The sequence below is a fragment of the Gallus gallus genome, chromosome 1, assembly GCF_016699485.2.
Source record: "Gallus gallus isolate bGalGal1 chromosome 1, bGalGal1.mat.broiler.GRCg7b, whole genome shotgun sequence".
Lineage (NCBI taxonomy): Eukaryota > Metazoa > Chordata > Aves > Galliformes > Phasianidae > Gallus > Gallus gallus.
In genome coordinates, this window is record NC_052532.1 from 9,488,535 (window position 1) to 9,516,363 (window position 27,829).

The following is a 27,829-nucleotide window of genomic DNA, read 5'->3' on the forward strand; positions in this document are numbered from 1 at the left end:
GTAGTGCAAATCCCTGCACAGACATTCTCATTTCAGTTAAAGTATTATTTCAGATCTGCTTTTAGCTGCCTGAAAGTGACTGGAATAAGCTGTTCTTAAACTAAGCTCAGTGTACAGTCACAGAGTACATCTGTTTACAGGAGCCTCATTACATTCAAACATACTAATACAGCTCTAAAGATTAGTGCTTGGATTGAAACGGCCATTTAGCCTTTCAAAGGATTTTGCAGGAAAGCAAGCTGGGATACAAGCTCTCTGTGCTTGTCATTTGTATGTTTGTGAATTTGGCTTTTATTTCTTTGTGAAAATGTGTTTTGACGCTGACATTGAAAAGCCATGACCCACTGTAAAAAGGATTACGTTGAAGGGAGATAGTAAGAATGCATTGTAAATGATGGTTAATACAGAAATTCTAAGTCTCTACGTACAAAGATTATAGCACTATAAATTTTTTAACTCAGGATAATTTCCTGACATTATAAAAGCAATGACATATCAGAAACACAAAATAAAAGTCTTAAAGAGAAAGCTGAAAGAAAGTAAATGTCTGTTGTTTTGTTTTGTTTTGTTTTGTTTTTGTCAAAGAGTGATGGAGAATCCCTTGAAAACTGATTTATTTTAACTGACATTGTAACAAATAGCTTAAATAACACTTAAGGACTTGGTTTTTTGTTTGTTTTTTTGTTTGCTTGTTTTTTGTTTTTTTTTACAATCAGTGTATTTCATAGAGTATTAATTATAATAAATACTGAAATACTTTAAAACAGATAATAGAAGACAGAAAAGCTGGAGATTTCAGTTACATTTAAAAAGCCTGGCATTACACTCATACAAAGTGCAGACTTGCTCTGATGAGCCATATTAATGATTTGAGTAAAAAGATTTAAAACCTGGTCCAAAATGATTCATTTGATAGGGAGAAAAAAAATAAAAAATAAATAAAAATAGGGAGATGATGTTTCTAAGCTATACCTTCACCTCTTTTTTTTTTTTTTTTTTTTTTTTCTCTTTTACTCTATTTATCTTGTTAAGGAACAAAACAGAAACAAATCCAGACTTAATCCTTTTAAAACATCATAAACAAACGTTAACATGGCTTTAAATTACTGAAGGAGATACTTCAGGAGTTTTTTCTTTAATTGGTGGCTCTCCAGTTTTGACTGATTTTGACTGAGGAAAATATCATATTTACACTACTTCTATGGAATTAAGAATATGTGATTAAATGTTGTGCCTTAACAACATAGTATTATTAAAAAAAAAAAAAAAGTTTAAGTGTTCTCTGTAGTTTGGGGCTTAAAAAAATAAATCAGCTTGCTCCTACTATTTAGCTATCTTAATTTGAATTCTCATATCTCTGTACCTAACTAGGTAATGTAAATTAATTAGAATGGGGTTTACATTAAATTATAAGTGAAAGACATCACTTTCATGGTGCTTACATGGTTTGGTAGCTTTAATCTCATTTTCAATGAGGTGGTTAAGAACTTAAACATTATTAAATGTAATTGTTTTTCTTCTTCTTTGGGGAAAATATCACTTAGCCTCCAAATAAAAAATGGAAGGATGTACAAAAAACACAAGTACAAACTTCTAAAGAAAGCATATCTCTTCATTCTTTCCAGAGGCCTTAAATGAAGAAGAAAAAAAATAAGAATGGAAAACAAAACAAAAAAGGAAATGGTATATTCTATCTCAGAATAAACATTGAAGCTATTCTTAATAATTGTAATTTTTAATGGACTTCAGTCTTTTTGAGTGTTCTCTATGAATTTTTAAGAAATCCTTATTTCAGATGAGCATATCTTATTTCAAATTTATTATGTTAAAATTACATTATTATTAATAAATTCAAAATTTTATCTTCTGAAGACAAAATTCACTACTGACGAAAGTAGTGTCTATTAACTACATATTTGGAAAGAAACCCATACAATAATTGTAATTAAATTAACTACATTAGCTAGTTCAAGTTTCCCTGACCACTTTTTATGAGACTATTGCTACCAAGTTAACAGGACTGAAGTAAAATTTGAAGACAATAAGAGAAACTACAACCAAAATTTAAGCAGAATCCGTATTGAAAACCAAAAGCAATGCTACAATATTGCAGTAAAAGGTGGTATTTTGAGAAAAGAAATAAAGCATGTGAAAAATAGTGCCTATTGCAAGAAGAGAGATTTTAAATGTACTAACCCTCTGATAAGAGCTGAGGAGAGCTATGAAAATAAGCATAAATAACTATCACTTTCATTATACAAATAAAGGAATGAAGCAATGCTGAATTTAGTCACAATAATACATAACTGTTCAACTAACTTCTGTTAAAAAGAGGTTGCTGTATTTTTTTAAAGCAATTTCAGTGAATGATTTAAGACGTGGGAGCTGAATATTTCTTTGAAAAGTTGTTTTTGAAGCCAAATCTCTTGTGCTCTGTGATCACCGACTGCTTGTTGATATCTATACAGCTAGGATTAGGCTCTATATGCCAGTCTGTCAAACTTGGGCATTAATGACCTATGTATATAATTGCACACTAAGGTGCTTTTATAAAAGCAGCTTCAAAACCCCATTCAGAAGTAACCTGAGCAAATGATTTCATTGTTTCCAGGGAGATTACTCATATATGTAAATTAAAACCAAATCCAAAACCTTTATGCATTTAGGTACTTGTGATGGACAAACTGTTATTAAGTCTCAGTTCTCAATAGTTAGAGACTAATACAGACATTCTGAAGGTGAAAGGAGAGATTTGGAGTTTCTTGAAGAGCCAAGGAAAAATAGTTCATGAAATGGATAGCAACAGGAAAGTATGTAGGAGGATCTGAGACTTTAAGTATCTGGTCTCTCCTGGCGTTTGCAAGTTACACCCTTATGATTTAGTTTATAGACTAATTTCAAACAGTGGAAGATATTTTACCTTATCTAAATCTTCTGAAGTATAGTCAACTACTATAGTTACTCAGCTTTATATCTTGTAAACAGAGAGAGCTATGCATCTTCAGAAATCATGCATGTTATAATATCTCAGATACTCATTTCCATGAAATAAAAAATATAAGATAAGCAGAAATACAGAAACAATACATTTCAGAATAATTCCTGGATATGTGTCTACATTTATCTGAACTAGAAAGAATAATGTTATACAAATTGAATGTAAGAAAGGAACTTGGGTAGTAGTATGAAATTTCAGATAAAATTTAATTGTACAAGAGCAGAAGCAAATTAGCATACAACTGGAAATAGTTCACAATATCCTTCAGAAAAACATCAACTTAAGGTAGATTTTAATGTTCAGAATATTTGAAAGATAGGAGTGCGCATATATGTGTCTGTTAGAATCATTTGGCTTTCTTCCTTAGATACTACCATCTAAGATGGTAGGTCAAATCCCCATGTTGAAAATTATTTTGGTGTATTCAGTTAAAAATGCCTAAAAGCTAATGCGATGGAAAGGTAGAACTGGTAGACAGGTAGGAATGCAGCTGAGGGAGAAAAGTATCTGGGCACTGTAAGACAGAGCAAGTCTGGTCTATTTTACATCCTGTTATTGTCACTTCGTTTTATGTTTGCAGCTTACACATACTATTATTTTTTTTTAACAAGCTTCTGCTACTGACTGTTAGTTGTCATATTTAGGGTCATATTGTACAAATCTGCCATAGCATCATCGTCATGATTTTTTTTTTCTTCTCATATTAGTTAAGAAGATTAACAGTGCAGAATTTAAAACTTGTAACCAAAAATTGATAAAATGAGTTAAAATTAATTACATTTAAGAGATTCGGAAAGAGGCTTCTGAATACTAGAAGACAAAATCCAGACAGTAAGAAGATAAGGTTAAATGTATTCTATCTGAAACCATTTCACAAGAAGTAGAGGAAACGTATGATATATGGTATCAAGTACAGCACTTGGAGTTGAATCTAAAAATGTTTCAAAAGACAGCTGTAAGTTTGCATGATTAAAAGGGGAAATGAAGGATATGATGATATATCAAGAAACAAGAGTTATGAAACGAAAGGTGGACTTGCGGGGTGTTTGTTTGCTTTTCTTATCCAGTAGTTTCTAATGTTTTTACTGAATTTATCTTCAAACTCAACTTGCACCTCTGTCTTCCGTTCTGTTTCTCCGAGTGACATCAGTGCTGGCTATTAGCACAAAAACTGGGTGGATCTTTGAACCTTGAAACCAAATCAAAGAACAATTTAGGGAAAGAGATAATTACATATCAGCTCTTCTTCCTTCCAATATGTTCAAACAGATTAGATTATTTTAATAAATGTTGAATTGTGGTGGAAACGTTTTTGAATAATATTGTCATGTGAATATCCAGTGCCTGTATTTGAATCATAAAAGCTAGTTAAAAAATAAAAATAAAAAAAAAAAAAAGCAACTTATCTCTCTCTGTAGAATTGTGTAGTATTCTTTGAGAACCAAACAGAGATATTCCTTGGGAATCACAGGAAGACTACAGAAGCTAACTGGGAAGAAAGGCTGGTGCACTTTCCTCATCACAAGTGATCCTTACTAATTTTACTTGGCACGCTTTGCATAGCTTTGTGTGCGCTGAGTAAGCGAAGTTGCCATTAGCTTTACTAGGATTTGAAACAAGACTATATACTTTTGTTTATGGTGCTGGACAAGGCTCAGGAACTAGAACATTAGCTTTTTGCTTTGGCACAGATTTCCTGACTAAATTACCTAATTTCTCTCTGCCTCATTTCATAAGAACAGTCAAATCTGTTCAAACCAAAGGCTCATTTAGCCCAGTACCTTGGTTCTCACAAGGGCCAATAATGGATGCCACTGGAAGAGAATGAGAAGGCAAGCATGCAGCAGTGCTTAGTGATATAGTCTCCCAGGCTCAAACACTCGTTGTTCAGGGATTTCCTGAACCACGGGTGGAATCTCTGTGTTTAATGCTTTTCAGTGACTTGTTTTTGATGAATTAGTTCTGGCGATTCTTGAGCTCATATATCTTTTAAGTATCCACAACATCCCATGCCCTACAAATGGTAACATGTGAGCAACAACCTTGTATTTTGTTTCCTTTAATCCTTCTACCTGCCAGTTTCTCGTTTTAGAACAAAATGAGAACAATCTTCTTTTCTTTGTATTTCTTCCGGTTTGCTGTATATTTTTTAAGTCAGAGGGCTATGGCTTAATGAAGAATGAAAAGCCCACGAGTACCATAGATTTAGAGACATAAGAATGGTAGTTTTATCCTTTATTTCTTTCTACTTTACTTCTAACAGTAAACTTGTTTTTCTTTTTTTTGTTGTTGTTTTTTGTTTTTTTTTTCAATTGTTATTAATGTCATTCATTGAAAGAAAGAAAGGAAAAGAGAAAAAGGAAGTGAAGTGAAGGATGTTAAGAAAGAAAGAAAGAAAGAAAGAAAGAAAGAAAGAAAGAAAGAAAGAAAGAAAGAAAGAAAGAAAGAAAGAAAGAAAGAAAGAAAGAAAGAAAGAAAGAAAGAAAGAAAAAAGCTATTGTGATTTTCAGACCTTGTTCTTGATCTATAAAATGAGGTACTGTAATATTGTTTTCAGAATTGCTTTTTCTAGAAAGATAAAGAAGGAAATGGCTATACACAAAGTTTCAGAAAGTCCTTGAAGCAAATGCGTAAACTGTTCTGATTTATTCCAACTACCTTCAGTCAGTAATATGAGGTTTTACTTCTAACACTGACAAATGAAACATTTTCAGACAGAAATATAATTTTAAATCTCCCATTCTTTATACAAAAAGAGATGTTTCCTTTGGTTATTTGAGGCCTTAATCAGCACCCACTGAAAGCTGAGATGAGAGTGCCACAGGCTGAACTGGAGCAGATGCTTAGTCATTGGTATGAGAATAAAATGCAAATCCGGCAATTTGACTTCTCTGCTACCACTAACACCTCCTGAAACAGGAAGACAGCTGGGCTATTATATTTCGGATTCCATTTGTAAGTGTTAATTTTAATGCCTGCATAAAAAAGGAAAGGAATAGGGCAAGTATACTTCATTCACACTGGTTTTCAATGCATCTCTAAACATGGGCTGGTGGACCTTGCTAGCCTTTGTATGATTTTTCTTACAAGAAACTCCAGTAGATGTTTGGTCATATCCCCTACAAGGCCATGCTTCTGAGGTCTTCACTTTCCATGGGAATTAATGCTTGGACAGGGACCAATTAGAGCTGACAATGTTTCAAAAACACAGTCTAGTTTCTCAGGAGTCTATAATCAGTTTTCAAATCTCAGGTAAACAAAACTTCATCTATAAAGAAAGGACAAGCTCAGAGGAGTTCAGAGGGTGCCTCAAACAGCACAGTTACCTCCTCCTGTTGAAAAGTTTTACATCTGAAGTGATAGAAACCTGAGCATCATTATCTTGCAGATGATCTGGGCAGATTTTAATAAATAAATAAAAAGACATGTATTTTCTCCTACCAATTAGGATCAATTTTTCTGGACTCAGGACTAACTTACAGTAAGGAAACTCTCGAGTTTTAAATCTGAGACAAGGTAGTTTAGAAATAACTCAATATCTTAAAACAAACAAACAAATAAAAACATTTATAATGTGGATGTGCAAAACAAATAAACAAACAAACAAAAAGCAGATCCTCTGATATTTGTCCTGATAATCTCAAAAATTGTTTTTTTCTTTTGATTAAAGAGTTGTGGAGTTGCACAAGTGTAGCTGGGGAGAGAACTCAGTGACTAAATATGCTATTATTTATGAATAACAAGTATTTCAGGTCTTACTATTTTTACTAGTACATATATGTGTTTGTGTGTAATTATATATTTCAAGGATCAAGAGCTAAGTGTGGTTAAACATTTATCTGCATAAATGCCAATGAAGTTTTAATTCTGTTGGATATTCTAAAACAAGTGATCAGTACGAAATAGGAACACATAATTTTTCTTCTCAGTGTTTATTGCCATTACTTTAATGATAACAAAATGCGGAAGAGTGATTGTACAGATGCAAGTTTAAAAGTTGTATATTCATCAGTTCAAACCCTTTAAATTTCTAGTGATGGAGCACAACTGTTCTAATTCCCAATCATTTGGAAGGATTTGCTGTGACCCCAACTTAACATGTAAACATGGCAAGGGATATGAGTACGATTCCTCTGGCGATCACTGAACTTGAGGGGAATCTTTCTTTGACTTCTATGGGCTTCAGGATGAGTCTCCAACAGAGAGCAGAACCTAAGAAGATATGCATGACGGTCCCAGGGGCAAGACCTCTCTTGGGATGGCACTCACCCTCTGTTGCATTCTATCGAATCTATTCTGACAGTCCTTAACCCTCGTCTTAACATAAAGACAAATCCTGCCTATCCTAATCCATGACCACTCCAAGTATTGGCCGTGATCTTCTGGTGGATGAAAAAAAATAATCATTTAGATTCCACTAAAACTGGCTACAGAAACTTATCCCATAAGTCTATAGAACTCGAAGGAGAATAGCTTATTTTCTATGTGAAATTGATGGATTTGCTAGTTAACTTTAATCTACAAAGTTCAAAGATGTTCCATATTGTATTATACTGTACTGTACCATACTATACATTAAAATACAATACAATATCATACAATACTATACTATGATCTTTGCAGATGTGACTTTGAGTCAAAGTTCTGTTAAAAAAAAAAGGCAAAAATACATATATCAGTAGTTATGCTAATGAGAGTTGCCACCTCTGTGCATTCCTGTTTATGAGTGTACATGTAGAGCTGTACAATGTACATGTGTACAATAGAGTACATATGAGCTGAGTGTTTATTTTCTTTGTCAGCTTTGTTAACTCTCTTCCCTTCTGGGGACACCTGGATACTAGAAAAGCAGGCAAGGTAGGGAATAAAGGAGTCAATTTTATTTTATTTTTTTTCATCATCTTGAATCAAAAATACTTAAATTCACCTGTTTTTTTAAGTCAGCAAATTGCAATGGAAGTTGCAATGGAAAAATATTAAACATTCTCGACTTTTGTAATAAAAAACTCCTCAACCTGTGTGAAATTTTTCTTAAACACAGTGCCGTGAGGAATAATTGCAACTTGTCACAGAGAGTGGTTATAATTATGTCTACTGTTAGTTATGTCTCCTTGTGAAGTTAGCTTTTCAACTGTATTGTTCTCTAATGCAATACCAGTTATTAACATGTTGAAGATATTATTTTTTGCTAAAGGGGAAGAATAAAATGAGGCTGCATAGTAGGGCTGGGTGAAGTCACGCTGAAAGTAAGTGAAGGGTACAAAGACAAAATAAGTGCTTATTGCAGAGATTTTAAATCTAGGTTTTCCCTTACTGAAGGAAAAAGAATAGACTACCCAAAGGGTCAGCTTGTTTATTCCAGACCTTGTTTAGTTTGTTGTTTCGTTTTCATTTAACCTGAATACTTATCAGACACGGGGCTAGACCTGACACTTTACAGGCTTCTCTGAGTGAAATATTGCAGTTAGTTTACAATACTTCAAATAAAAAAAAAAGCTTAATAGTTGCTCCAGTAATTTCTGAGAATGTAATTCTCTGTTGCTTCATAATTTCTTACACAAGTTCTTTGAAATCTTATTGTAGTTGGGAGGAGAAAAAGTGGAGTTCGTAATTTTTTTTTTTTTTTTAGTTTTTCTTCTCATTCTGTCACTCACAGTCTGATTTTTGAAACCTTTAGTGAGGACTTGAGCTCACAGAGAATGTTTACACACTGGTAACTGAAAAAACAGGCTAAAAATCAATGCAGACATGTCAGTAAATTTTTCAGAAGTGACTAATAGTTTCAAGTATCAGAATTTTAAACTGCCCAGAAGGTATTCTGTGAAAATCAGAGCCCCTGAGCAAGTTTTAAATTGGGTGCTCGACTTGGGAGCATGCAAAATCACTTGGGAAATCAGACAATCTTGGCCATATGCTTAATATGTTAACTCCACTTGACTAGGTCCTTTCTATACATTGCTTCCCCAATTTGCAGTTGTTTTTGTGTTGTAAATAAGATACCCTTGACAAAACCCAACTCAGACATGAAAGTTCCCCAGGAAAACTGAAGAACCTTTCTCTTGTTAAATGGCACCCTAATTATGGAGGCAGTTTTACAAACAATCCCCTGAGGGAAACATTTTCGTTCTCATCAGGAAGGCTTTTGAATAAAATAACACCTTTGCTAACTTCATTTATTTACAACAGGACATAAGAATGAGATTGGGCTAGATTTATTGCCATTACATCACGGATGCTCAGTAATTCATAAAACATTGAGTCTAGGAGTTAGCACTGCTGTTATTTCCTCTGATGCCTGACCTCACCACAGTCTAATAACATACAGGAAATCCAGAAGACAAAGGGGGAAAGAAGTGGTCTTGAATGCTAAAAATAACCATAGAAAACTAGTACAATCATGTAATAGACTTTGGCCCAATAATTTATTTAACATAATAGTAGAATCTGCTAAAGCAATTAGAATCTGTTCCAAATGTTTTTAATGGAAAATATGTTGGGGGTAAGAATAAGAACACTAAAAGATTTGAGACTTTTAGTTTCATGTACTGGTTTTAGTTTTGTGTATCTTATTGCTTACATATGCAGACCGCTTAATAACTAGACTAGAACAGACAGTCATTGTATGGTAGTTATATTTCCAGAGGTCATCCTATACGAGCCAGACAGTGATCTCAGGTGATGTATTACACTTGACAACCCAGCAAGTTGCAGTACAAAGACATTCTAATGCACAGTGTCCTCTGAGAATTGTTCAATATCCTTCATGGTATCTAGTGTCTGGTATGCTATTGGGATGGCATTTTTGGTGTCTTTACTAATCACCCAAGGTTAACATGTCATTCATATTAACAGTGTGCTATTTTTGGTTTCTTGTTTTTACTTGTGTGAATGTTTTGAAAGTTTTGCTAAAGGGATAATGACTCTGAAATGAAATACCTTGATATTGTTCTTGTCTAGTAATTTATTTGTGTTATCCAGAATTAGAACAATATTTTGCCTAATGTACTAATTTAGTTAGTATTTTAGACTTATTGCAAATGGGTAAATTGCTTCTCAGAAAAACAAAACAAAACCCAACTTGCATGTATGTTAAATAAGACTGGCTCATTAACATATACTTCTTTTTTGAACAGCTGTTCAGTTTGGCTAGGCCTGTGCTCTTGTGCTGCACAGTTATTTGAAAGATGCTATTCTTCATATAAATACCAATATAAGTATTCAAACTAGGATGTCAGGTGTGAATAAGTCTTCACTATTTGACAGTATCACTTTCTTTGTCTTCCAGTTAGAAGGAATCAAACTAGGAATAATGAATAGATTAAAACAGCTGATTCTGAACAGCCCATTTGGCTGTTTTCCCTTTCATTAAATTAACTGAAATACAATAATGTAGATAGATAATTAAATAGATTGATAGATGGATGACAGACAGATGTAAAACACTTCCCTTTTTGCAAAGCTTCCTAATAACTTAATGAATATTAATTCATTTAATTTCAAAAAATAGCAGAGAAGTATGGGACTTTTGATATTTTATTCAACCAGAGCTATTGAGAGTTGTCATAATTCAGTTTGGTCTAGGTAGACAGATTTTCCAATCTTTATCCAAGTTGTCTACTATACTTTAATATAAATTCTGAACATTGTAAGCCAGAAAAACTTGTCAGTATGAGTGACATATTGAGATAAAAGGAGAAACAGAAATCTAGAGCTCTGTACTGTTTTCATTAATCTACAAAAAGAAGCATGGAGGTAAAGGTGATCGCTACAGCTCTTTCAGCTCAATATCAAAAATAACATTTTCAGGTATCTAAATTTCAATGAACTCTGCAAGTGTGGTTCAGTGCAGAGTGTTTTGGGGTCTAAAAAGGAAGAGAGAGATTAGTAGATGGACTCTTGGAGAGGAGTTGCAATGATCAAGAATCTGGGCAAGCTTTTTGAGGCAGACACAGAGAGGTGGGCAGATAGCATCAGTTTTGCAGTTTCTTCCTTCAACAAAGACTCTTCTCTACTGCAGTTATCATAGCATGGAAAACCAAGAGATTTCAGTTGCAGGTCCTACAGAAGCTGGAGACCTTTTCTTAGGAACAGCATTTTACTAAAAATTTCTCACTTAAGAGTGATTTCCCACAGGGTTTTAAAACTGGTTTCCAATAGCTCAATTCTGCTGAGTCCCAAGTTGGAAAACAAAATATAATAAAGGTGTTCCAGAGTCCAGTATCCTCCAAACATGTGCAAGTAAAAACTCTATAACACATGGAGACTGAATACTGAAAGTCAGTGACTCATTGTACTTCTTTCCCCCCTCCTCCCCCTTTTTTATTTTAATAATTAATAGTTTAAAATAGTTGCATTATTGCTTCGGTCACTTTTCACCTATTTCCCCAATGGCTACCACTTCTCTCAAAGTTTGCAATTGTTTTAATATCTCTATTTTTTTTTTTTTTTGCATAATTTGTCACATTATATTTATTTACACTTGTACTTTTTAAAAAATAAGGCATTCCACTGGGATGACTTTAATAAAAGTTTATTATTAAAAGTTCCATAGCAGCGTGGTTCCCAAACCTGAAACCAAAGTCCTCAGATTTAACAGTTTTCATGATTCAATAGATTAAGTGTGAAATAGGAAATATAATAACAATAACAACATAGCAATATCCCACACAGTTGTTCCACTTAAAATTCTTCTTGAAAAGTAACACAATTCATAAATAAATCACTTCTCATAGACTGAAAGGTACTTAAAAGACTCTGTGAAACATCTTTCATATAGACATAAAGTATGTGCTCAGAAAGTTGTACTGAACTAGAGGAAAGTAATGAAAAAAATGATATTGCTATATTGAAGAGGAGAAAAAAAAATAGGAAAAAAATGTAAAATCATCAGCCTGTGTTCTCAAAGTCAGATGTATCCTATCAGCTGCCTCAGCAGTATACATTTCAGAAAGGCTATATCCTGTTTGCTCAGACCTAAATTCATTTGAAGCATCTTCTGTGGTCAATGAAGAGTGACCTTGCCCTTGGGAGTTACTGTTCTTGATTGGGCTGACTCGTCATTCACAGGTACTTGTTGCTTTCTGCTGACTGTGATTTGGGCAGCAAATTCATCAAGTACAGTTAATGCCTCTGTGTAGAAGAGATAAATCCAAACCGTCTCTTTAGCTTTTTTTTTTTTTTTTTTCTCTGAGCAGGAAGTGAGGCTTTTCCCTTTGTTCTCACCGATGCTGAGAACAGATTTAACTGCCAGCAATTTCTGTCTCAGCTAAGAGACATTGCTATCTGCCTTAAAGTCCTTCAGATAGATCCATGTATCCACCTTCTCCATGTATTGTCATACTCTAGGAAGGTTATTTTTTTTTTCAAATGTTTTGTTTGGTTGCTTGCTTTGCTTTCTTTCTTTCTTTCTTTCTTTCTTTCTTTCTTTCTTTCTTTCTTTCTTTCTTTCTTTTTTTTTTTTTTTTTCCCCTTTCTGCAATCTGTTTCTTATATAAAAGTCTTCATGTTAGTACAACAGAATCTGTGAGAATAGCCAGGGAAATATTAACCTCAGTAGTGCTCACAGATGTGGCCAACTCAACCTTTTCTAGTTAAACAAAAGATGTGTTATTTCCGAAGTCTCCTAGCATCTTGAATGTTTCTGGACCATCCCACATGATTGTTCATCAGCTTGTCATGATGATCAACTAGCCCCTTGAAGGTGCCTTGGAGATGTGCTCCTTGGTATTTATGGTTTGAGGGTTATAAGAGTAAGGATATGAGTTCCTTCAATTGCACTAGCACAGCTGAGGAACATCACTGCTGTCAAATCCTTCTATATCTACCATATCTTATAAACTAAGCCCATAATACCTCTTTAGTGACTGTGTGCATTCCATCAACATAGCTTCTTCAGATCATCTACTTGTTCTGTATTAATTCATGATTGGCCAGCAGTGGCTTTGCTGTGTTAAATTCTGCAATTCTGTAACAGTTTCTGTGTGAATCACACAAGAAGAAAAATTGTCTCCTCTCTAAGAATCACCAGTATTCTTACAAGCTATAAACAGTACTAAACTAGGAAAGAATATCTAAAATATAATAACAAAAAATAGTTGGTGTGTGCTGATATCTTTCTTCTTGCATTACTGAGAGAGTTCTGGACAGTGCGGCAGCTGAAATAGATGCAAAGAAAAGACATAAAAAGTTTCTATACTGGGTATATATACAGATTTATGTATATGTGGATATATAACTGGGATATACATTTATATTTACATATATATGTAGGTCGCTCCAAAAGTAATGCCTCCTGCTTATTTCCATGAAAACTACAACACTTAACAGTTACAAAGAGCACAGTGACACTATTTCATAGAGAAAATTCTCAGCTACAGAATACTGTTTCTCAACATAGTCACCACCATTAGCTTTGCATTTTCATCAGCTATGAACAAGAGCCTGTAAGCTGCAATCATAAAAATCTGCACCAGTGGAGATGATCCACTGTCGCTGTCACCACCTCTGAAACATACCACTCACTATCTCACTGTGCCACATGCACTGTTTGGTGTCCTTACATGTTCAGCAAGCATCAATGAATGTCAATGGGTGTAATTTTTCCATATGGAGAATCTCAGTGACACACCTTTGCTTCATAAATACTTCCATGTCAGATGCCATTTTGTCAGACTTCCCTTTTGCTGCCATCTGCCACGTGGTGACAAAACATAAAAAAAATATTGGTAGGAAGCTTCAAACTCTACTGCTGTACCACCAACATTCACCTCTGATGGTCATGGGCCAACATAATAAAATAGGAGGCATTAGTTTTGGACCAGCCCTTATGTGTGTGTGCATGTGTGCGTGTGTGTAATGTTATATATATATATATATAACTTCAGGTTGGTATGGTACTGGCTGGCTGAATTCTATTGCAAGTTATGAAATAAGTCTTGTCAAGTAGCAATGTCTTGTCACCACTCATTATCATGATATAGGACATTTATTCCGTATATGTTTCAGCTGTTTGAAAGTGAATCCTCATAGCCTGAAAATGACCGAGTAAAAGATTGGGAATCATCAGAACTTTTACATTTATTTCAAGGTCTGAAATATATTTCTTTCTGGCTAAGTCTTGATATCTATCAAACTGTGCACCACAGGAAGGCACATATTTCAAGAAACCAGCTACAGAAATATATCAATGAAATGAGGACAGGCCATGAGAGTTGGGACTGTTCAGCTTGGAGAAAGTAAGGCTCCGAGAAAACATGAGGGCAGTCTTTCAGTATTTAAAGAGGGATTACAGGAAAGAAGCAGACAGACCCTTTACCGGAGTCTGTTGTGACAGGACAAGGGAAAATGGTTTCAAACTGAAAGAGAGGAAATTTACACTGGATATAAGGAAAAAGCTTTTTACAATAAGTTAAAATGAAACACTGGAATAGGTTGCCCAGAGAGGGGGTTCATGTCCCATCCCTGGAAACATGCAAGGTCAGGCTGAACGGGGCTCTGAACAGCCTGATCTAGCTGTGAATGTCCCTGTTCATTGAAGGACTGTTGGACTACAAAGGGCCTTATAATAAGGAAGGGCCATATTAAGGGTCCCTTCCAATGCAAAACATTTTATGATTCTATGGTATCACTTACAATCTATTCTTTCTAGGCTTCCATTTGGGATCAGGGGGAGATAGGACAAGGAGGAGTACATAGGAAAGTTTTTATTTCTCTGTTGACGGTATTTTTGGTGTACAGAGAGAGATCGTTTGACTTCAATACTCTAGAAGGTATTTGGGCATGTTGCCCTATTTGTGATAGGCTAGACTTCCCATAGTATGTTTATCAAAACTCTCTGGGGCTTCAGGCTATCCAAGATACATTCATTTGACACTTAACAGTGATATATTTATTGTAGTTATTACTCACTGATACATTTGGAAACTTATTATATATAATGTGTCTCTACATTGCATTTTAACTGAAATATGAAAACACTGTGGGATTTCCCTGTCATGCCTCCTATTTTAAATGGTTTATTCTACAATCACGAAGAAAAGGGTTGATCATTTTTGACTTAGGCTGACCCAGTTTCCACCCTTTTTTTTCTTGCTACATACCAATATCAGTGAAGTTACAGTGACATAAACCAGAGGAATATAGTCAAAAATCAGATCCTTCCTATATCAAATCACTTTCCACATCTGTTTCCTATTTGTCTCATAATGACAAATGGAATAATCTTGGGAATATCTTCTGCTTTAACTGTCCTGCCACTGACTTTATAGCCTTATCAAATATCCATTGGTGTGCACGTTCAGCAATTATCATCTACTAAGAAGAAATCCCAAGTAAATGTAGATTGTTAATAACATTTTTCAATAATGGCTTGTAGCATTAGTGCCTCTTTATATTACTGCAGTTGAAGTAGAACATTCTCCTGAATTTACTGCTTTTATTTATTGTGCAAGTTCTATATATGTACGTGCAGCATTAAAAAAAAAAAAAAATCTTTCTCACTTTTTAATCATTTCTGGTCAGAAGGAGTAAAGTCAGAAAATTGCACAGAAGTAAGGAATGTGTCTGGACTGTTAAAAAGTAGAAAGGACAAAAGGAAGTAATACATTTAATATTGTGCAAGATATTACAGATACAGGATGACTATATAAATATAATCAAGCAGGCTACATCTACAAGGTTGTGCTTGAATTCTAGGATCAAACTTAACAAAATTTGCCCCAATTTTTTATCTTTCAAAGTAAGAAACCTCTTCAGATAGGCTGTCCTGCTAAACGGTCCATTTTCCCTTCACCCTTTTTTCACCAGTAAATGAAGTGAAATGTTAAGAGCTTCTGGAGTTCCTTTGAAAATCTGTAGTGCACACACACATATCAGCTATTTATGTGACTGATCTTCACATTATATATATATATATATAATCAGAGTAATTGAGTTAGTTTATTTTTATTTTTTACATCCTACAGCAGCACTGTGGAGTGCCAAGACTCTAGCAGTGAGCTCTGGAGCATTATCCTTGAGGATGAAATTATTGTGTGTGATTCACTGAGGCTTTTACTTTCAAACACAAGACAATACAATATACTTTCTGGAGTTTACATACTAGTAAAGCTTTTCTGAAGTTCTTGTGTGAGATTTAGTCCAGAGAAGAGAAGGAAAATGGGCAACTTAAGAACAGCTTGTAACTACTTTAAGGATAGTTACTCTCACTCCTTCCCATCATAGTAGATAATACAAGGATTGAAAGCCACAAATTATTCCTCAGATGGTTCAATTTAGGAGGAAAAAAAAAAAAAAAAAAAAAAAAAAAAAAAAAAAAAGCTTTCATTAATGGTGCAATGAAAGGTTTTTAGGACTTGTTAAAACTTGATAAAACTAAAGCTGACTATAGCCTGTGTTGGCAGTAGTCTTCTCTCAAATGGAAGCTACATATTTCTATATATTGTAATATTTTCTCAGTTGATTTATTCTATGAATACATATATTTTAGTCATATTCTGCTCTACTTATTTTTGTTCCTTTTCCTAAAGCAGACAATTATCTCTGATCAAACAGCAAGAAAGCATTTAATTTATATTTATTAAAGGACTACCTTCATTATCTACGTTGAAGAATTTTTAGGTATTAGCAACTGAGAACTGGGTGCACAGAATAATTGCCAGAATTATTGCCAGAGTTTCTTGACTTTGTTAGGTGTCAATGGAAATTAACCACAGTCCAGTTGGGAAATGGAAATTTTAGCTTTTACTGTACCCTATGTAATTCTTCTATCAACATAATGTCTACTGTGCAAAAAGCAATTATTATTCTGGTTTTAACCTTAGTGAAAAACATAAGGTAAACAAACTGTTAAGTTTGATTGGCAGATTTGGTCCCCCAGTTAAAATTAAAATCATTAAATGTACTGAAAAGCCAATTGCTTTGGATTTACTGACCTTGATTTAAGTTAGTGTTGACTGAAGCCCTTTTTAATCTTGTTTTATAACCCCATGTACTTTTCCCCCAACTGCCATTTTGTAAAAGTTGCATTGTACATTTCTGAAAAACAGCTTTGCTGATGAAGTTAAAACTGTATTTTGATCATGCAAAAAACAGTAGGTCATTAAGAACCCAAGTTCAGGTTTAGCATCCTGTAATGCATTAATCTACACTTATATTTTTTCAGACAAAACTTTGAAATTCCAGCTTCTCCAGTTAAAATTACACAGGTGTATTCTTAGTGAAAGCATAGACAGTTCAGTGAAACCAAGTAAAGTGTATGTGAAGTAGATTAGATGAGGCATAAGCTGTGTGTGTTTATTTGTGCTTTTTGATTAGAAAATGAGGACTTTTTCCTGATACTCTCCTACTGTAATTTGACTTATCTTGAACCAAAAAAAACCCACCAAACAGTATGAATTATATATACTGTGCTCTATTTTATTCAACTTTTTTTTTTTTTTTTTGGCATCATTTCATCAAATAAAATCATTCTTTTCTTTCTTTTTTCCACTCCACAGGACAACATTTTTAGGATGGAAGATTCACATTTTGAAAACGGCCGAGGGAAAAGCCCTTACGATCCTAAATTGCTGACAGCTTCTCTTTTAGTAGGTAGGTGTTTTATGTTTTCTGTCTAGGCTGAAGTCATTCCAGTTTCATTTTTCAATACAGTTGGCCCGGCTGTCCTGAGAGCTGGGTTTGTGTAAAACAAGATTCAAGTATCACAATAACTGCTTTACCCCTTGGTGACACCTTGTTTCTTCAGCCTCAGAACTAGGTGACTCTGGAGGTATTTTAATTGCCCACTTTACTGTGTGGCCTCACAGATGGTTGCACTAGCACATCTGGGAGCAAAGTGAGAATAAGCAATTCTTCGTATCAGTGTAAATGTAAATGTAGCCAAGTAAAGTCCATCACCAATTTGTACTCACATCTGAGCTGAAGATACACAAACATTCACAGGTTTAGGCCTTAAAATGATGTTTCAGTTGAAGAGTTGTATCTGACAGTGAATGCAATTAAACTCCTATCCAGAACAGTGAGATTTCAATAAATTAAGTATATCTGAATTAGTAATACTTAGTTTCATAGAATATGTATGTATGGAGCACCTGGCATATGTTAATCTAATTGAACTAATCTAATTGATTTAATTTATATAATTGATTTAATTTATGTAATTGAATTGTGTTTGTTGTTTTCCCTTCTTCCTTCATTTAAAAAAAAAAAAAAAAGGCAATAAATGTTTTTTGAGATGAAATTAAGAGAAGAAGAAACTGAGAGCAGAACAAATTTGATTCTTATTTCTGTAAGAACTCTGCCCAAGAGTAGCCACTTTATTCTTAACTTGTAACTTTCTGGCACTTAATCACAACTTCAAATCCAAGGGGACAGCAATAGTCTCAGAAGCCTGCAGATTCTTTTATCACAGAAGCCTTTGGAAAATGACACATAACCAGATATACTGTGTTCTCTGGGACTACGTATGTGTAGTATCGCTTAGTGACTACAGATTATATTTGTGTTATATTTAAAGTGAAACTATTCAAAAGAGGCAACAACAAAAATTTAATCTTCAGTGTGCCTCATTTCCTGATCTTCGAAGCTCTGAATGTTCACAGGTGATGAGCTACCCTGGGGACATGCACTTTTTGAAAGGAAAAACAAGAAAGGCTTCCACATCTTGCTCCAGCTTGTATCCTGAACAAACAGAAAGAAAAAAGAAAATGTATGTCTAAAAGTCCAGTGTATAAATTAGTGCCTGGAGCAACTTGAATTTGTGGCAGACGTAGTCTCAAGGGATTGGTTTTACTATTTACTTTAATGTACAATAAAGAAAGAGAATGATGACAAGCCAGTATTACATGGTATACCTGGTATGCAACTGCACAAAGTCAACACCGTCTAGCTTTTTGCATTCCTTTTTTTTTTTTTTTCTACTCAGTTATGCACAAATATGATTATCTTATATATCTTATTTCCCTTGGCTTAGATTTCAAGCCTTTAAAACATCTTTGTTTTCTTGAGTCCGCTCCCTATCTCAATAATTTTCACTCCATGTACTATTCCTCCTAATAAATAGTAGACTGAGCATCATATTTTGTTTTAAATCAGCCTTCCATTAGAGTCATAGTTGTATTAACACTGGAGAAAATGGCACAAATTCAACATTCAATGCCAGTGACTAATTGCAGCTCCAGTGACTTATAAGATTCATGTTGAAGCTAAAATTACCATTCCTGCATCCTGAATATGAACATCCTTTCTGCTCTGCCTCCTCATAGTTACCTCACAGTTATACTGTATCATTGATTATAATGCTGCAGTTGTTTCAGTCTTTTAGTGAAGCAGTTCCACTGATATTTAAGAAAGTGTACAGCAGATTCACCTCTGGTTCACAATGACTTACTCTCATCTTTGCCAAAATGCATAAAATTTATGTCAAAATGATGACCAAAAGTAATTTCCTGTCCTCAAATTAGGAGGTGAGAAGCCTCTCAATACTCTAGTGGTAAGAAAGGGAATGAAAGAAAGACCAAGCATTGTCTGTGTGGAGAGATGTGGTGCAACTGTTCTTTGAAGCAGTGAATGGGACTATGAAGGCCAGAAGAACCTTTTGGTAACAAGAGGTACACACCTCTTGATAACCTCACACCAAGAAGAATATGGATAGATGCCTTTTTCCCTTCTGAGCTGAGAGATAGCTCATTTGCTCCTAGCCCCTTGTCTGCTATTATCAGCATTCACAAGCAACTAGGGGTTATCTTAGGTTTATGAGAGCAAATGTAAAAAAATTATTCAGCACTCATTAAAATGCAATATTATAATTAGTAACAATATGTAGCTATAGCAAAGATTAAAGAAGACTGAGAAGTGTAAGTAATTTGTATGGTTAAATGTGGGAGGGAAAAAATAGCTTCTGTTCTTCATCAAAAACACTAAAGAGAGATTTTTACTAAGTGGGAAAAAAAGAGTTCGTCTTGACTCTCTAACTAGAAGGTAAATCTTAGGTAAGTGAAATGTAATTACTTAAGCTGGAATTTGGTCAAAACACTGAAGTTAGTTTGCAAAATGTAATTAAACATTTTTAATAGCCCTTAGTATTCACGATTCTTATTTTACATTTCAGCTGAAACTCTTATTACTGTTAAAAGATCTTCAGTGTTCCTTCTCTCCTAATAAAATTCAATATTTATAAAAACAACAACAACAAAAGTTCACCTTTTTTAAACTGTTCCAATATTTTTCTAATATTCTTTCTTTCCCTCATCCACCTGCAAACATTTTTTCATTATTTTTTTAAGAGTTGTTCATTAAAAGTGGTTATTGTTACTCTACTCTTAAGTAAACACCAGCTGGGAACATGATACAACTAGTTCCTAGTAATATCAGACATTATTCAGACATTCCCATCTATATACTGCTAATGAAACAATCCCCATTTTAGTGGGCTAATGCATGAATATGTAGAGACTAAGCAATCTCTGGGCACTGCAAGTGTGTATTCAGGGTAGGAGAAAAATGAGAAGAGCGTGGTTGCAGAAAATAATCACAGGAGAAAATTATCACTGTGTTAGTCTAAAGCAATAGCATTGGGATAGTTGAAAATAATTCAGGGAAGGAGACAGCCCTTGTTCCATTATTGGTCAGCTGCTGTTTAGGAAATGTTCCCTTGGGATTTTCAAAAGCTCTCATTATCCTGAACCCTCGAGGCTATTTATAGTTCTGTGTCTCACAGGTCTAAAAGAAAAGAATATCTTTCTATCTGTCTGTCTGTCTGTCTGTCTATCTATCTATCTATCTATCTATCTATCTATCTATTTACATTGTTTCAGATGCCCTTGTATTTCCAAATATGAATTAATGTGATCTGAAATTCAGTAGATTCTTACCAAGCAAGAATTTACTATCACTGTATTACAAATTAGCTATTAAATACATTTGAGTTTCAGCATTTTAGAGTTTATTCTAGTTTCAGGGATGTTTTGGCTTTTGTCTTTAACGGGAGTGACTTCAAGGCACTGCTACGTACTTCTGAAAATCTTAATCCTTGTTTTATGCTGTTGGACTGGAAATACAAAGTGTCAACCTTTTTTTTGTTTGTTTCATTCTTTCTGCCTGAGAGATATTTGTCAGTTTTCTGTTTAGTTCCATTTCCTTCTTAAAGCCACAGAAGACTGCACTGAATACTACTACCAATGGAAATAGCACAGCAAAACTATCAGTGACATAGAAGAAACATTTCCTAGCATATCAATGAGCAAATATCAGCCCAAAAGATGGTCTGCATAGGGAAACAAAGATTAGCCTTCTTTTAACTGTAAGAGGAGGTAAAAATCATAGAATCATAAAATCACAAGGTTGGAAAGGACCTACAAGATCATCTAGACCAACCGTCCTCCTGTCACCATAACTACACACTAAGCTACTAAACCATATCTGGTAGCACCTCATCCAAATGCCTCTTGAACACTGCTAGGGACGGTGACTCCACCAACTCCCTGGGCAGGCCATTCCAATGCCTGACCACTATGTGAGAGAAAAAGTTTTTCCTTATGTCTAATCTAAATCTCCCCTGGTACAACTTGTGGCCTTTTCCTCAGATCTGTTGTCTGGGAGAAGAGGCCAACCCCCTCCTCATCACAGCGTCCCTTCATAAAGTTGTAGAGTGCAATGAGGTCTCCCCTGAGCCTCCTCTTCTCCAAACTAAACAATCCCAGCTCCCTCAGCCACTCTTCATAAGACTTGTGCTCTAGATCCCTCACATTAAATCTTAAGTAGTTTATCAATAGTTCTAACTCAAAGGATGTGCATATCTGAGGTATAAAATATTGAATCTTGTTTTTGTTTGTTTGTTTTTAAATTTACCTATTTCCTTATAAGTAGTAAGTAAAATGGGGCATGCTACTTTTTTTTTTCCTTCCCCTTTGATGTATATTGATTTATCCTAACTCACTTGGGAATGGAAGACAAACAAATGAAGATAAGGTTGAAGATAAGGTTAAAGAAAGGTTAAGCATAGCATCAAAGCCATTTTCTCAAGCAAAAAGGTTTTATGTTCTTTAAACACTTAGCTGCATACCCTATACATAATAATCACTATAATTAAGTGATTGTCTGTCCTTCAAAAACTTGAAAATGACATAGAGGAATGATAGATTGTTAATTAAGGATATGCTATTCTGTTTCAATTCTGATTACACCTCCTGCTGGGCACGACTGATCTATTCTAATCTCTGCTGTGAGTTCATTCAATTCCACGCCTTTCTGCTATCATGTTTTTACCCTTCCTGACTTTCATGGCTACCATATGGTACAGAGCCACAGTAGGTTCAATTGATAATTTCATGGTATCAATGTTCTGGGGAGAAGATGCCACTGATATCCAGTAGGCATGCTTGGACATGGCTGTCCTACCATGCAAACATCTAAAATTGCCATTAAAAATGATAAACTCATTCCTAATATGTGTTTTAAAATAAAGTAGAGTTCATCATGACCATGAAAAATGTATTACTTTAGCTTAAAGAAATAGTTATTTCATCCTTAAGCTTCTCTTTTTCACAGGAAACTCATTTAAAATGGGTGGCCTGAAAATAGCAGTTAGAAGCAATAATAATCTTTAATTCCATATTAGAAGTATAGAAGAGGGTATCTCATTTCCTACTTGGGCATAAAAGGGCAGAGTCCTGAAAAAGCATTTTTAGCAATTTGAATTCAGGTTATTTCATATGCAAGCTCTAACATTAATACTAGAAAAATACATGATAAATACATGATTTTTTATTTTTATTTTTTTTTTAATCCCTAGATATCTTCTGTAAGTGTAGTTATTGTATATTTATGATTTTTATTTTCTCTCCCAGTTGGCACGTATTTAACTTGATCTGGTCCTTTGCATTTAAACTATGTTTGTCTCCTCCACAATTCTTCTAGCTACTTCAAGAGAGGAACACTGAGACTCTAATAATGTGAGTTTCCTCTCCAGCTGGGCTATGTATGTGCCATTTATGGGCTGAAGTATCACAGGTCAATTTCTAATCCTCTTGTTCACTGTGGTACGTGTGGGGTCAAGGTAGTAGCAGATGATCTCATTTACTCTCTCCCTTAGCTGCTACACTTTGCCAGTCTCAGTTACAAAAGTGGCAGAAGTCAAAAGGCACATTCTTCCTTCTCTGTAGAAAATCCTTTTTTAAGAGGATTTGCTGTTTTCAGAGAAAAAGAAAAAAAAAAAAAAGATGTTTCTGCATGAAAAAGCAAAGGGATATGATGACTTTCTGCACTGCAAATGAATGAGCCTGTCTCCATTTCTAAACACAGAATAACAAAACCCCTGCAGTGGGGGGGGGGGGGCTTCTGGTGGTCTCCAGTCAAAACTTGTGTTCAAAAGTTCAAAATAGAGTAATTTTACAGCTGAATAGATTTTGAGGAGTTTTTTGTTTTTGTGTTGCTGTCTTCCAGGTATAGATGTACAGTCTCACAATTCCAGCCTAAGTATGTAAACGTATTTTGGTAAAGTGTCTGCAGCTGGCAGATACAGCTCATTTGAGAGGTTACAGTTAAGTTCTACAGTGACAAAGTGGGTCTAATCCTATATTTTCAATGACAATAAATTGCATATGGTTTACTACTTTGTAATTTTCTCATTACCCCCATTAGTGTAATATAAACAGAGGACTGACAACTTTCTCTTACTTGCCATGGCTGGAAATTTGAGAAATGTTTCTTACAGTTACATCCTCCCACAGATGGAGAATTGTACTCTGGCACAGCAGCAGACTTCATGGGCAGAGACTTTGCCATTTTCCGAACTCTGGGGCATCACCATCCAATCAGAACAGAACAGCATGACTCCCGGTGGCTAAACGGTATGTAAAATGTACATTTATTCAGTTACATTCGTCTAGCTATTAAAGATTTGCACACAGCTTTGTTCCAGCAACATCTGTGACAAATATACTCCTCTTTTATTTGCAGCAGAATTTTGTCTTAAACTAGTTAAACTAATCAAAAGTGATTTATAAAGAAGAATTTTTGTTTTAATTACATAGAGATTTGTGGAGTGTGATTAAATCTAAAACATATACTATGATAATACAATTAAGCCACAGGAGCAGATTGCTGTAGGGAGTAAGTTGGACAGAAGCTCAAGGCCTGTGGAGGCATCAGCCACACGTCAACACAAAGTAGCTACAGAGCCTTGGGCAGGACTATATTCTGTACAAGCTTTAATTTTTGACTGGATTGAAGGGAATCTGATGCTGGCCACCAAGTCCAACAGAAAGTGAATCCACTGACTTCTGAGCAGTCCAGAGTTTTCAATGGGTTGGAAAAAATGAAAGGAATCTTGGGCATTCCAAGTTATTGCATTTCAAAATATTCAGCAGCTGAAAAGAGAAAAAATATATATTATATGGATATTACTAAGCAAGCTTGTAGCTGCTTGTTCATGTGTAGGGCAAGAGGGATAGCTTCAGTGAAAACCTTGTTCGACTTCATGGACCAAAATACTTTAAAATGTGTTTGAGTTCTCTATCCAATTTTACTAAAGTCAAATTTTCACTATCTTAACTGGATTTACACTTGGCATTAGTTATACCAGGATTATGAGAATTTTGGAAATGAATATTCATCATTTAAAAAAGCTGCCATTTGATTTAAGCGAGCCAGTAGTGCTAGATGTAGTTAGTCTGTGTTAATTTCTATTTCAATTTTGAAGACTTGAGTAGCCACTTTTTCTGTACATGCTACTTGCATCTGCCAGACTTGCACTCCTGTTTTTTGAATTCACAGAAAAAAAATTGTGTTTAGATAGTTTTCACTTCTAACCATATTACTTATGTCTGTGCTGAGGTCTGGGTTTTCTTACATGGTTTTGCAATTCAGTGCAAAGTGATCATGCAAAATTTTAGTATGTAACAGCAGCCAATCTTTTAACAACAGTTTCTTTTCATTTAAAGTAAGGAAGTTCTCTGTCATACTAGTTATTATATTAGGTCTATGCACTATTAATAACATAACTAATCTAAATCTCATGGTTAATATTGTAAAGTTCTTTTGGAGGTTGGATGAACAAAACTATATAAGATATGTAGGCTGCTCTGAAAGTAATGCCTCCTATTTATTTCTATGGAAACAACAACAGATGCAAAAAGGACAGTAACACTACTAGATAGAGAAAAAAATCAGCTACAAAATACTGTTTTTCAACATAGTCACCACCTTTAGCATTTTCATCAGGCATGAGCAAAAGCCTTTATACCACATCCATAAAACTGCTTCACTGTGCTCATACCTATAGTTTAGTTTCCATAAGCATTCAGCAAACATTGATGAATCTCAATAGGTGCAATTATTTTCTGTAGGAAATGTAGGAATTCAGTGGCACACCTTTGCTTCACATGTCAGACACCACTTTGGTAGACTGCCTCTGTCCTGTCATTTGTTGCATGGCAACAAAATGTAACGGTTCAACCTCTACTGACATACAACCAACATTCACCTCTGATGTCGTGGGTCAGTGTAATAAAATAGGAGGCATTACTTTCACAGCAGCCCTCATATATACACTGTATGTATGTACCATATAACCACGTGTGTGTGTGTACATATGTGTATTTTTAGCACAATGAGTTGTATGAATCTGACTTTTGTCCTGTTAAATTTTGTTTAGTCATAACTCAGCCGTACAACTGGGAGGACAGTTGTTACTTGCCCAGTAAACCAGAAATATTGTTTATTGGTATATATATTTTTACAGTAATAGAGAAGATAGTTGTACTTCAGGAAACATTTCAGTACAAGTGTTACAGACATATCCATCTATTTCGGAACCTGTCAGAGTAAAAATATATTCAGTATAACTCAATGTTCATTTTCATTATGATAGTTGTGATGCCATAGAATACAGTCCTGCAAGCAAAATCTGCTTTTGTGCTCTAGATTTGCACGATGACAGCTGAGTCAGGAGCATTTGTATGTTGGGAAAGCACAGCCACTGTCCACAGCTCCTGTACTTCATCGCTGAAAATGTGTCATTCCTTTGTGGATTCGGTTATCAGTCTTTCAGCACTAAATGTGAGAACTACTTTTCCCAAATTAGCACTTACGTTAAATCTGACAGAGTAGAAACCACAACCACTTTGTGCAAGATGGGAAGATGAAGACATTTGCACGTAAAGAACCGATGAATATCAGGCTCTTCAAAATTTAAATATTGTCCAAAAGAAGCATAGAAATAGAAAGGCAGTATTTACCATAACACACAGTAAGGATGATTTTCAACACTAAGTGTAGTTTTTACACTATCTTCCTGTATGGAAATATAAATTTAACCTGGTTTAAAAATGTAAGAATCAAACAAAGGCTTTTAGAATTTATTCTCATAGCCGTATATACTTTAATAGACAATGATCTGTAAGTACATTTTTGAAATCTGTCTCTCCCTTGCAAGTCAATGAAGTTACATTCCAAAGAGGCAAACGTTGACTTAAAATCTGCACTACGATGCTACTATTAAAGGTTCTAAAATTCTACTGTTAATTTCCCAATGGTAATGTCCTGGCAGCCTTTCTGCACAGGAGTCTTACTTTCAGCATCCAGCAAGGAAGTCCAGAAATGATAACCATTTGGATTTCAAACTCTGCAGACATGCCTTTGCTTTGACCTCTTAATTTTTATATGTTTACTTTTACTTTGGCCATTTGTCTATTTTTTTAATGCAATTAAAAAAGAAGTTTTGTGATTGCATGTATTTAAGGTGAATATATTTTTAATAAAACTTATTTACATTGAAAGATGAGGTGTACTTAACATTCCTAAACATTTGTACAAAGTAGTTTTGAAACCTAGGTTTGTAGACATTTACACATTTTTTTTTAGTAAAAACGTGGATTGCTATGTAGTGGCGGGTTTGCTTTTTCAGTTACTGTCCAGAGTGTGCTTATCGTCAGGTTAAAAACCACTATTGTAATAGACAGACTCTGAAAACTTGATAAACTCTGACCAAAAAGTGGACTCCTCAGCCTCATGTAACTTAAAAGATAGACAGTGAGACAACCAGTTATAAGTCTTCTTGTACACTTCCAGGGACAGTGACTCAACCACCTCCCTGGGCAGCCTCTTCCAGAGAAGTATTTCCTAACATCCAACCTGAATCTCCTCTGGCACAACTTGGGGCCATGTTCCTCTAATCCTATCACTAGTTATGTGGGAAAATAGGCTGACCCCCACCTCCCCACAACCTCCCATCAAGCAGTTGTAGAATGCTATAAAGTCTCCCCTGAGTCTCCTTTTCTCCAGACTAAACAATCCCAGTTCCCTCAGCTGCTCCTCATAAGAACTGTGCTCCAGAACATTCACCAGTTTTGTTGTCCTTCTCTGCACGTGTTCCAGGGCCTCAATGTCTTTCTTGTAGTGAGGGGCCCAAAACTGAACATAGTACTCAAGGTGTGGCCTTGCCAGAGTTCTCTGCTCCTTCAGGTTACACTGTTTCTGATACAAGCCAGTATGCCCTTGGTCTTCTTGGCCACCTGGGCACACTGTTAGATCATGTTCAGCTGAGAGCCAACCGACACCCCCAGGTCCATTTCTTCCGTACAGTCTTCCAGCCACTCTGCCCCATGCCTGTAGTGTTACCTGGAGTTATTGTGGCCAAAGTGCAGGACCCAGCACTTGATCTTGTTGAACATCATTTCATTATCCTCAGTCCAGCAATCCAACAAAGTTCTTGCTCATGTTTATTTTGTTGAAAACAGAGATTTGAAATTGCTTTCCCCATATTAAAACTAAGGTCAGGGTGCAGAAAACACAGCTTCTTGGTAACAAGAATGGAATGAAGGGGACACTTGTGCA

General features: G+C 35.0%; 1 protein-coding gene across 3 annotated transcripts in view; it reads left to right on the top strand.

The window, feature by feature from the left end:
* SEMA3A (semaphorin 3A) overlaps positions 1-27,829 on the top strand; it is a 289,537-nt gene that overhangs the window by 201,905 nt on the left and 59,803 nt on the right. For all 3 annotated transcript variants that reach the window (XM_015295177.4, NM_204977.1, XM_040654804.2), the window contains 2 exon segments: positions 17,494-17,587; positions 23,725-23,844. In XM_015295177.4, coding sequence (XP_015150663.1) covers positions 17,494-17,587; positions 23,725-23,844 — 214 coding nt within the window.